At 36.4% G+C, this 12,746-nt stretch overlaps 1 protein-coding gene across 1 annotated transcript in view; it reads left to right on the forward strand.

The window, feature by feature from the left end:
* SPAG17 (sperm associated antigen 17) overlaps positions 1 to 12,746 on the forward strand; it is a 111,028-nt gene that overhangs the window by 40,265 nt on the left and 58,017 nt on the right. Inside the window, exons 8-17 of the mRNA XM_086768109.1 lie at positions 668 to 817; positions 1,561 to 1,642; positions 2,007 to 2,125; positions 3,631 to 3,768; positions 3,852 to 3,965; positions 5,399 to 5,549; positions 7,227 to 7,457; positions 9,455 to 9,543; positions 10,210 to 10,326; positions 11,865 to 12,019. Coding sequence (XP_086624235.1) covers positions 668 to 817; positions 1,561 to 1,642; positions 2,007 to 2,125; positions 3,631 to 3,768; positions 3,852 to 3,965; positions 5,399 to 5,549; positions 7,227 to 7,457; positions 9,455 to 9,543; positions 10,210 to 10,326; positions 11,865 to 12,019 — 1,346 coding nt within the window. The remainder of the gene's footprint in view (positions 1 to 667; positions 818 to 1,560; positions 1,643 to 2,006; positions 2,126 to 3,630; positions 3,769 to 3,851; positions 3,966 to 5,398; positions 5,550 to 7,226; positions 7,458 to 9,454; positions 9,544 to 10,209; positions 10,327 to 11,864; positions 12,020 to 12,746) is intronic.

Genomic DNA, 12,746 nt, shown 5'->3' on the forward strand with positions numbered 1-12,746 from the left:
TGGTGAAAACCACAGTACAGCACCTCAAGAACCTTGACTCTTTCCTTGTAAGACTATTGCAGATACAGCGCAAAATGCATTTGGGCATTCAGCTGGTATGCTGATATTCTTTTGCTTGCACAACTACAGACTTCAGAGTTTAGCTCTTGAGGCTTTCTTTGTTTTAAAAGGGCAATAGAAAGAAAGAAAATAATATGAGATTACATTGATTACTTGGTTGAGTTTTTATTTTTTATCCTTCTAGGGCAGGAGAATGCTACAGGTTGATCATCAATGGAAATATGCACATAAGATATAAAACAATTATTTAAAGTTACCTCTCCTGTTCCTTCCCATAAAAAAAAAACCAAAACCTAAAGTCCAGTTGCAAGAGAGCAGATCTTGAACAATTACTGTTAAGATAAGTTAGACTTTATAACAACTAAAGCAGTTGGGCAGTACTCAGTCCATACTATGATGTGACAGTGTTTACACAAATAAAGATGAAGAGGCCTTGTTTTCTTAGAATAACTCTATAAAACATTTTTAATTAGTAGAGAAAAAAATCCCTTGGAAGATTTTTAAACAGTTGTAGATCTGCTAGTTAGAGAGCTAATTGACTCATGGCTAAGTTACATGACACTTCTGTATGTAAACTTCATCCTTTGTATCTGATTTTCTGTCATAGCTTGCATTTGGCACTGTGCTATTTGAAAGCATTGCTTGTTTAATGTATGACTGCCTGGACTGGAGAAGACAGCATTGTAACTACTTGGAAAACACCAAGTTTATTAATGTGCCTTCATTATCAGAGAGCAAATCGACACAACCACCTGAGGCAAGGATCCTTTGTGCTTTACCATGCTTCCTGTAGAGAGTAACTAGTTATAGGCTAGGATTGCCTGTCTTTAATTCTGTGCTCAAAAATTCACCTTGGACCATCGCTCTATAGATAATTTTTTGTGAATGAAATTGAGATTTTTGTCTTCAGCACTTAAAAGCTAAAAAATTGAGAAAAAAAAAAAGCAGAGCATTAGGGAAACAAAAAAAAAAAAAAAAGAAAATTTGAAAGATCATACAGGTGCTGGCCTAAAGTGCTAAAGTGCCACAGGTGTAAAAATTATTTAGATAGGCTCAGATGACAACTTCTTGTGTCTGGAAAAATTACTATGCCTGTAGTGCCTTATTATGTTGTGTTGCAGATCTGTGAACTACGCAAAAAAGATTAGTAGTTCTACCCAAGATCAGTTTCTTTATTTTGTTCACGGTAGACAAAAGCTTAAGTGAACAGAAGAAAGTGGTTTATAGGATGTAAGTGGCAGGGAAAAAAATGGGGTTACTCCATTTGTAGCAGTAATACTCAATGCTTATTTAAAGCATTCATAAAACTACATTCTTACTCTCTTGTTCTGTTCAGTTAGGTGGGATTTGCCTTCCCTCGTATTAGCCATTTAAAAGTTTAACATCTGGTCTAGGGTAGATAACCAAAGTGAAATGAAATTAATCTCTCCCATATCTTCGTGTAATCCTCATTTCTTCCACTGTTTCTGAGGTTTTCTATTTTTATTTTTGTTCCTTTAGGTACAACTGGGATCACAGATTACCCTTTCAAAGAAAAAAGGGCAATCAGAAGAAATTCTGCCAACAATAATTTTGTCACAGGGTATGTCTAAAGGATTAAAGCAGTCATCTGTAGCTGTTTACTCTGTCATACCATTCATTCATCTGAAAGCACAAATACTTGAAATTACTTGCACAGTAAGCTGAAGATGTGATCTGATGTTGTGAGAGTAGTTTCTTCGTGAATACACTGTGAAAGACTCTAGAAACTGCACTGGATATAACTAAGCTCTTTAGAAAATCACTTTTTCTATGTATTCCTGGTCACAGTCAGATTTAAGAGCTCCACAGTAATGGACTTCTTTAGTCTTTTTTAAGAAAAATTGTCTGAAAGTGAAACTGATTGGTAATATAATTTGACGTTTCTGAAGAAATCAATCTTAACATTTTATCTCTTACTACAACAGAGGAAGAAGCTTCTGTTTTGGCTACTTCCGTGGACATGAGATATTACAATGACTTACTGAGTCAAATTCCAGAGGAATACTTTTCTATACCCTTAATGCTGCACTGCATGTTGGAACAGGTGGGAATATTCTCTTTATAATTCCTGTTGCTAATTTGGCTTAGACCTGGTATAATGAATTAATCAAAGATCAATAAACCCATCTGTTTCGGCCTAAAGTAAGAGACACTGCATGGAGGCACTGACCAAGGAGGTTCAATACAAAGGAATCACAACTCAAAAGTGACATCTTTATTTTTGTTTTGTATTGTGCACCTACTCTGTATATAGAGTGTTATTCCAAAATTATTTTTTAAAGACTACAGATGCAATATAATCAAATGAGGAAGAAGATGTGGTTTCTTAGTTAGGTCAATAACAAGTGTTTATGTCCTGCAACAATGTTACTGATACTGAACTTTTACTGTTTTACGCAGTACTAAGGTTGCAGGGCAAGCCTAACTGTAGCTGTGTATCGATGTGTCAATGGTTTAACCCCAGCTGCCAACTAAGCACCACACAGCCACTCGCTCACTCCCCTCAAGTGGCATGAAGGAGCGATTCAGAGGTGTAAAAGTGACAAAACTTTAAGCCACACACGCAAGCAGAGCAAAACAAGGAAATCATTCCCTACTTCCCATCGGCAGGCAGGCGTTCAGCTGTCTCTGGGAAAGCAGGGCTCCATCACATGTAACAGTTACTTGGGAAGACAAACGCCATCACTCTGAACATCCTGCCACCTTCCTCCTTCTTCTTCCCTCAGCTTTATATTGCTGAGCATGACATCATATGATATGGAATATCCCTTTGGTCAGTTGGGGTCAGCTGTCCTGGCTGTGCCCCTCCCAACTTCTTGTGCACTCCCAGCTGGTGGTGTGGTGTGAGAGGCAGAAAAGGCTTTGACTCTGTGGAAGCACTGCTCAGCAATAATGAAAACATCCTTGTATAACCAACGCTGTTTTCAGCACAAAGCAAAGCATAGCCCCATACTAGCTACTATGAATTAAATTAATTCTATCCCAGACAAAACTAGCACATGATGCTAATGCTAGACAGATCTGACTCTTCACTTTTGTTGAGTTCAGGCACGATCTATGAGTTAGCAGAAACCCAGAGTATGATTTGGAATTCCTCCTTCTTTAGAAATAAAATTACAGCACTATCTCTCTTTCTCTCTTTTTTTTTTTTTTTTTTTTTTTTTTTTTTACTTTTTGCAATTTAGTCTGAAAGTAGACTCAGGCAAAAATACTGAAAATAAGGGTCAGCAACTGATAAACAATCAGTTTTTAATTATCTGTGTTCGTTAACAATTCTTAACATTTCAGGATGGAAATATTTTTCTTCTCATCCTTCAAAAGTGAATACTAGGAGAAAACATTTAATTCTGTTTTCCACAATCTTTATTTTAGGCAGGAACTAACATGGAGAATTGCATTTTTGCCACTTGTAGAAAAAAAGTATGGTTTTCTTTCCTGACAAAATTTATGGATGTGTGTTTAGTTTATAGCAGGATCTGCATGGTAGTTTTAATAATGTTAAGCAGCAGTTATGCTGAAATAAAACCTATTATGTATCCCATTTGTCAGGTTATTGCAACTGAAGAAGACCTTACACCACCTAGTCTGGTGGTGCCAGAGCCCCAGGCAGATGGACTACATAATACCGTTGCAGACCATATAGCTTCTATCCTCCCTTCTCTTTCACTTTCTGTGAGTGAAAAAAAGGTTTGTGTTGTCTTTTGTTCATTTCCTAAAAGGACAAATAAATCTGATTATTGGCATTTAATAACATCTTTATTTTTTAACAGAATCTGTATGACTACTTTTCTCCTAAATACAATGAAAAAAAGACTGTCACCCCCAAGTACCCTCTCTTATTTAACTACCGTGATACCCTAGCTCAGCGATTGCACCTGCTGAAGGTATAGTGCTACCTATCTTGTCTAAACAATTCTAAAGTCCACAGGCAGTGAACACTCAATGCACTAGAAAGGACAGAGTGGTGTTTTTACAAAGCAGAACAGTATAGCCTAGATTTTTCCTACTGAGATAGACACACTAACACATACGTTTGGTCTGCTTGAGAAGCAACGGGTTACTGCTACTGGTAGAGGACACATCACAAAAATAGAGCATTATATTGATTTGAGTGATCTGCTTGCATTATTAATACGAATACTTGGCCTTTGGCATAGATTAGAGATATTACAGAACCCTGTTAATTTACTGTGTTCAAACAATGATGAAACTGCAGAAAATTAGTTACTGGCTTGATAATGGTGATTTAGCATGTAGACTACATTAAATACTAAGATATAGAGAAGTATGAGAAAACATGTAGAGGTTTTCAGTGAACACAAGAAGTATATTCAGGTTGGCTAAATAGTTGGAGCATAGTGCATAATGAAGATATTGCCAAATTCTAAGAAAAGCAGAAAGGTTCAGAGACTGCAAGGTTTGGGATTATTGAAAATTAACAGTTCCCAGAATGTCTGAACCAAAAAAGCCAATGTGTCATTTCCAAAGCCAATTCCAAAGCCAATGTGTTGTTTTACCATTAAACTTTGAAAATACTGTGAAGGTAATACAAGTGATAATACAGTTCTAGATTTCACAGCTAAGGTGGATCTGCCTGGCTTCATGAATTACAAATTGTCTGCACAATACTTTGACAACCATTGATTAAAACAGTACTCAGAAACAAATCGAGCTTGAGACACTGGAAGTACTCAAGCAGAAGGCAAGACTGAGTAAATCACCAAGAGAAGTGCTCTTAGCAGGCATGTGCTTGATGTGTACAATGTACTTGCTGCAGAAGAAATTCAGGATATAGCATAATGTTTGAGGAGTGGATGCAGGGAAAAGATTTGGAAGATACAGTCCAAGAAAAAAGGTACTGTAAGTATGTAATATTAAAAAGAGTGAAGCTGAAAGATATCAATAAGTCTCAAAAGATAAATCCTAAAATATATAGGGATGCTGCTGTCACAGACTCATGAATGAGTTTACAGACTTCATTACTATGAGAAGTGTCACAGGCTTAGCTGCTGCCTGTCTGGATAGATCAGTACTTATTTCTCCATGCTAGAATTTTAAATCTAGCACATATCTTCTAACAAGTGTCTGTTGTTATGCTATCAGTTATTCTCTTATGTATCTCATTTTTTCTGCCTAAAATGTCTGACACCATGATTCAATAACACACTGCGAGCACATACTGAAATTTATGTCCAGCTGACTTAGGCACATGCTTATGTCTTTCGCTATAAAAAGACTTCTTTATTCCAGCATAATTTTTAGAAATCCACTGATGTGAAAGTTTACTTTAATTCTGGTATTTTGGTTTTTATTCCAGATCCAGGAGAACTTAAATCCAGAAAAGATTGAACGTGAAATGATGGAAAAACTGCCTCTTGCAGAATTTATCCAATTCACTCCTCCTTCAACTGAAAGCAACACTAAACGCTTGGCCAGAGTCCATGAGTTTATGCATTATTGTACCAGTGGTAAACCGATTTTCTTTTTCATTGATATAACTTTCATTTTTTAATCCTGGTCAATGATCTTGTTAAGTAGCAGGAATTTGGAAACAAGCTTTTTCAGCTGCTGAAAACGTTTGCAGAATTTCAGATTTTCACACTTTTGCTTATACCTTAGCCTACTATTCAAATTAGCCCTAACTTCAGGCCTCAGTTTCATGGTTAATGGCCAAGGCTATATAAGTATTAAATGTTGCATGACTAAGAGATGGAAGTATTTTAGAACTCATTTATTTGTTTATATTAACAAACATAAAAACACTTACTAAATCTGGGGGAAAAAAAAACCAAAAAACAACGGTGTACAAATTGCTATTTTGATCCTAGGATGTAGAATGCATTTTGGGAGACACTGGCATAAACTATATGTTTGTTTATCAACACCCTTTTGGTGGAGGACTGCACGTGTCTTAGGCAGAAGATTTTTATTAGACAGCAAATGGCTTTCATTATGTATTCTGTGTAAGCTGTTGGTGTTAATAATGAAATGACTTCTATAATAGTCCCTTTATCAAACCAGGAATACATTTACTTCTTCAACCATAATCACTTCTGCAGCTACGTTTTCTTGGAGTGTGCATACCACCATGACGTACACTGTGAAGCAGTCCCAAAGACTGCGTAAATATCCTTAGGTGGTTTTGAAAATTTACTCTAGACTACTAAGAAATATAAACATCCAAATCCCTTTGGTTACATTTATGCCATCATATAAGGCACAGGATTTGAAGGTACTTTCCCAGCTATTCAGTCTTGAAATTCCTCATGTTGGATTAATTTGCACTTGCTACATTGTTTCTAGTTGTTGATATTTTCATTTTGGACGTTAAGCTATTAAGGTATTCCATATTGCTGTAGCATTCCATATAATGGGTATCAAATTTTATGGTCTTCACTGGACCATACTATACTGCCCAACCCTCCCAAATGTTAACTTAGCTACCAGTGTATTCACTTTTATCAAGAAGGTGCTTGATTTGAACAGGAGATGAGATAGCCAACATTTTCAAGATGTGTGACATGCTTGAGTTTTTAAATACCATAAAGAGAAAAAATTTCAAACTGAAGATACTCTTTGTATGATTTGGGCACCTTTTTAAAAATTCAGTTCTCCTTGTGATTATCATTGTTATATGGACACCAATGCATACAACCATAAGTAGGATTTATTATTGCCTTTGCACCTTGCATACTTCTGTGTAAATTATGTGTAAAATTTTGTCTGAAGAGAAAAAAAAAAAATTGATACTTGATTTGAGAAGGTACAGATAATAAAAAAAGTTTATGATAATGGAACCTTTTCATGAACTGAAAATAACTACTTGTTAACTGATTTGATAAAGTCTACTCAATATTTTAAAGTCAATGTCATTTGTATAAAGTTAATGAGCCAGGAGGTATTCAGATGTAGGAAGCAGTTCATTTAAGATGGATTAATAGTTAGGCATATCATTTTGCAATTTGGAAGCATTCAACTTCGAATACAGTGTAAAATGTAGCTCACATAATTTGATCCAATACCATTAAGGAAATTGTTGTTGGCTTTTGCAGAGTTCCCAAGAACAACACACTTACATAGTCTTCTATTTATCTTCTACTGAGCCGTAAGGACATTTTCAGTTAATGATTGTGACTCTTTCATAGAACTTCTGAGCTGGGCTGAAGTAGAAAGAGCCTTCAGAGTGTTTACTTTTGAAAGCCTGAGGCTGACTGGGCTGAGTGAGTCTGGTCTCCTGGAGAGCTCTGGATCTATGGTTGGAGGTGATTCTGAAGTGTCTTATATCCCTTGGGATAATCCAGCCAGGTTTGCAAGACAGCTGAGACAACTCTTCCTTATGGAAAAGAAGCTTAATGGGAAATCTCCAAGAGACTCTGGTAAAAACCTCTCTGTTTACATTACTCCTGAAGAATTTGAATCCACTGTTTATTTTACTGTATCATTTGCAGGGCTGTGATTTTTCTTCCTTGTACAAATCACTGAAGTCTGAAGTGTTGTATAGTCTGTACTTTGGGTATCTATGTAGGAATACTAGATAAAGATAAAAGCTAGCTATTTTGTGTGGCAATATTGTTTATTTAAGCAACTCTTTAAAATGATATCTGTAAAAAAGTATTTACTAGAAAACTGTTTTATTGCCTGTGACACCAAATATATTTTATAGACATAAAATACTGAATATATGCTTAAGTACCTTTCCTAAGGTATTTAATATAATAATATATTTAATTTATTTAAATATAATTTAATATAATAATAGATATTTAATGTAATAATTCATAGAATCACATAGAATGGTTAGGGTTGGAAGGGACCTTCAAAGGTCATCTAGTCCAACCCCCCTGCAAGGAACAGGGACATGCCCAACTAGATCAGGTTGCTCAGAGCCCTGTCCAACCTGGCCTTGAATGTTTCCAGGGATGGGGCCTCCAGCATCTCTCTGGGCAACCTGTTCCCAGTGTTCCACCACCCTCATTGTAAAAAAATTTTTCCTTATGTCCTGTCTGAATATATCTCCTTCTATTTTAAAACCATTACCCCTCATCCTATCACAACAGGCCCTGCTGAACAGCCTCTCCCCATCTTTCTTGTAGGCCCCCTTGAGGTACTGGAAGACCACTATAAGGTCTCCCTGGAGCCTCCTCTTCTCCAGGCTGAACAGCCCCAGCTCTCTCAGCCTGTCCTCCGAGGAGAGGTGCTCCAGCCCTCTTGTCATCTTCGTGGCCCTCCTCTGGACCTTCTCCAACTGGCCCATGTCCTTCTTATGTTGGGGGCTCCAGAACTGGATGCAGTACTCCAGGTGGGGTCTCACCAGGGCAGAGTAGAGGGGGAGAGTCATCTCCCTCTGCCTGCTGGCCACACTCCTCTTGATGCAGCCCAGGATGCGGTTGGCCTTCTGGGCCACAAGGGCGCATTGCCAGCTCATGTTGAGCTTCTCGTCCGCCATCACTCCCAAGTCCTTCTCCTCAGGGCTGCTCTCGATCCATTTTCCACCCAGCCTGTATTTGTGCCTGGGATTGCCCCAACCCGTGTGCAGGACCTTGCACGTGACCTGGTCAGTAAACAGGTCTAATTTCCTAGAGAAGCATAACCTAAAGATATGTGTCTGGAAGCTGAGCTGGTTGTGAGCCATTTATGAACAAATACTTTCTGCGGTATTTCTCCCAGGAAGAGAATTTTTCTTGTACATGTGAATTTTTGATCAAATATTAGTGATCTCTGCTCTAACTTGGGGCATACAGAATTCTATTAAATGGAAGTTATTTTAAAACATTATGAGAATACAGAAGTTAAATTTTCTGTGTGAACTTGTCCATGTCAGCTACCCATTATAACAATGGGTACTCACTAAAGGTAATATTCTGTCAGTAGCTGTCAATGAATTTAAAGTTTAAAATTTGCATTTTTCAAAAATAGGTGAAAATATCAAAGTAATTTATTTTACCATCTTTTTATACCATCTGTGCAAAAGAATGCTTGTTATTTTTTCTTAGATAGTACACAGAAAGATGATTCTTCATGTATGAATCTGGAGGACACTTCTTAGAGTATTTTTAATGTTTTTGACCATGCAAGGCCAGCATAAGACAGACAAAGAGGTTGATTTGTATGAGTCTTATTATTGTGTAGATCTTTTTTTAAAAAAAAATATTTTTATTTAACTACATGGCACTTGTTCCTGGATTTTAAAGTACTCTTTAGGAAAAAAGTGTAGCAGAGCTGATCATGTATCTATTGGACTAGTATCATAAAAGGAAGCTTCAACTTGATGGCAGTCTCATCAGGGAGGCTAAGGAAATTGCACCACTCTGACCTTAGTGTTTAGGGCTGAAATTTCTGGAACACTTCTTAAAACTCCACTTTCAATTTCCAGGATATAAAGATACAAACGGCAAAGATGGAAGAGATGGTCTGACTGATCCTGTTTTGAACAAAGAATTGGATTTCCTTATTTATGATATGGCAAGTGTGAAGAATGGAATAAACAGTGCTCTATAGCATGAGACAACAGAAGATAGTGTTTAGTGCCAGGACTTGTTACTGGGGATTCCTTTGAAATGCTGCATGCAAGTGTTAATTTTGTGATGTTTGGCAAATAGTGCCATAACTTTTAAGCACTATGAAATCACTTTGTTTGAATTCTAATGTGATGGGCCTTGCTGAAGCTACTAATGACAATTCTGTGCTGGTTTCACTGAATACCAGGGGTCAAATACTAGCATGAGAGTTTGAGAGAAACTGCTAAACTGTGTCGCACTAATAAACTGTGTAGTTTGACATCTTCAGCAACACCTGCCTGCCATACAGCCCTGGATAAATATAGTGGTTTTTAAATTGCTTCATAGACTATGTTTAAATATTCATAATTGCTTACAGAACTCAAAAACATATAACCTAGTAATAAAAATATTTAGATTATGTTTGCCATCAAAAAGCCAAGACCAAAAACCTTTGGAAGTAATTGTGTTTTTTATTAAATAGTGCCATACGGGTCTACACATGTGCAGCATTATGCAATTAACTACGATGCAACTTGGGATGCTCTCTAAATCAACAAGATTACAGTTAATTTAATACAACTGACACTGAAATGTTGATGTTCATTATTTTGTTTTGATGTATTTTGAGGTGAGTCCGGAAAATTATGGCCTAGGTCCAAACTTAGAAGAAATAAAAAAGACACAGAGGCGTTGTTTGACAGACTGGAGTTTCGCTGAGCATTTTCAACCCAATATTCTTCTTCAGGTATCTGTGAACTGACAGTCTTATATATACAGTCACCCCTCAGAATGCAGTACAAAGAATTAGTAGCAGGGTATACGGTATTTCTTTGATAGATAATTGATTCCGTTTTATCCCTTTTACATTTTTCCAAAACCCATTGTTCTTTAGCTACTTTTCAGATTCTTGTGTAAAATAAAGTTTGTAATGGGTTTTTATTTCCTGGTTTGGCCACACTGCAGCTGTCCTTTTTGATAGCAAGTCTTTTAACTAAACACGTGATGGCGACAAAATGATCTCTACCCTTAGGGGTGATCGTCCCTGGCAGTTATGGGATTCATTAGTGCAATGTATGTGAAAGGATACATTGCAAATACCTATGCAGTACATGTTTTATGAGCAAATAGAAAATTTTGTTGTGATGGTACTTCACCCTTTCAGGTCTAAAAGCTTTGTTTATATAAATCTTGCAAGCTAAAGACTAAAACTCATCTTGCAGAAAGACAGAATGACAAATATGAAAGATGGTAGGCATTCTCTTGGGACGAGTGGATTATGAGTTCCTGTACTGCTCTGAGCTTCATGTGCTCCAGTTCTTATTTGATCCTGACACATTCTATACATGGGTGAGGGAAAGGCTACTTGGACTTTTTCAGCACCACGTTAAGCATCACAACTTTAAAGTCTGGTCATACATTTCAGTACATGGGGAATTCCTTCTTGTGCAATATAAATAGCTAATTGAATTAACTGTCAATGATTAGTGAATCTAGTCAAAAGATACTGATGGAAAATTACTGCAACAAAAAAGGAACATTTTATTGCAACAGAAAATAACATTTTGTAAGAATATTTCCTTATACTACATGTCACATCTGAACATAATTTTTACACCAGCTGATATTAAGGTTTTAATTTTTAAAGAGAATATTTGTTTATATGAAATTATTTCAGTTTTACTTCAGTTGCATAGTTCTGTAAAAATAATAGGTTAAAAGAAAGCTTTGTTCTAGCTAGAACTATAAAATAAGTTTCAGCCTGCAGACAGGTAAACATTGAAAATGGCGGGGCAGTACAGAACAGAGCAGAATAATGTAGAACACAGTAAATCTCAGTGATGTGCAGGTCATAGTATAGCAAATTGAATTCCAAGTAAGCTTAAGTGAGCCAAAAAAAGTAAATTTGGGGTTTTTTTTTTTCCTTGTATATGGTAGTTCTACTTTTATTTACTATTTATTTATTCATTTAAATACTTTATTAATTAAATTTATTTAAATATTTAATATTTAAATTTGTTTGTTTATTATTTAGCCGTACTGTTTCATTCATGGTCAGTCTCAGAAGGTGGAACACAGTGACTACCTCTTCTCAGTATGAATAGCAATGGAGTTTCAGTTTCCACCTGCTTGAACACTTCATATTGCTGGAATTAAAATGCTTTGCGTACATCTTGTAGGAGAGTGACATTCTGAAGCATCTTTTGCTAAAAGCTGTGCTGTGTAGCATCTGTATATATGCTACTGTCTGCAGGGAGGATGTACCTTTTTTTTTTTCCTTTTCAGGTTCTTCATACTGCATCCCAAGAATACAGATGTATTGATTCCTTTTATTATACCCAAGATAACTCCTTGCTAATGGTTCTTCACAATCCTATGAATCAGTATCGTTTGTGCCAAGAGACCTGGAATATTGCATTGCACTCTAATGTTGGGTTCAGGTAATTGATTTTATCTTTTCTGTCTCATTCACAGCCATTTTCAATTAAAGCCTGCATGGCTATGCTTGAGGCAAAGCTTTGAAATTAAAAGATACCATGATGTAACACATTTAGGAGAAAGCAAGTCATGCAGGTGGACAAAAAAGTGCTATATCAAAAAAGAATTCTGTTGAGACCAAGGTTTTCTGAGTGAGGAGGACCATATAGTAACAGTATGTGTGACTCCTTATCACAAACTATAGAAACAGTATGTAATGCACATACATGGAAAGTCATATTAGAGATATCCACATCAAGAAAATTATATTGTAGACACTTCAGGTGAGGGAGGCTAAGAAGAAAATTCTATCTAAGAATATAATTACCAGGTTTTCTAACTATGTATACATAAATTGGGTGAGTGTCACTGGGAACTTTTTTGAGAAAACCTAGAAGCCCTTTCATAGTATTAGAATAATTTTTTCACAGGATACCACATTCTTCTTAATTCCTTATCACTGTCTGCTCACCAGTTAGAGGTATGCAATTGGTTGATGCACAATTTGAGCTTTTGATGGACCTATTCATTTTGGAATACCTTTTTTCACTGGAACAATGATGTAAATGATGATGTGGATCCAATTGCTATTCCAAGTAATTGACCAAAACTAGAATATGTGTCCATGTACTGATAGGTAAAGAAGCTATAATGCCATGGAGAGACAGCTGAACTATCTTTAACCATGTC

The sequence above is a fragment of the Chlamydotis macqueenii genome, chromosome 1 (assembly GCF_036417535.1).
Source record: "Chlamydotis macqueenii isolate bChlMac1 chromosome 1, bChlMac1.mat, whole genome shotgun sequence".
In the NCBI taxonomy this organism is placed as follows: domain Eukaryota; kingdom Metazoa; phylum Chordata; class Aves; order Otidiformes; family Otididae; genus Chlamydotis; species Chlamydotis macqueenii.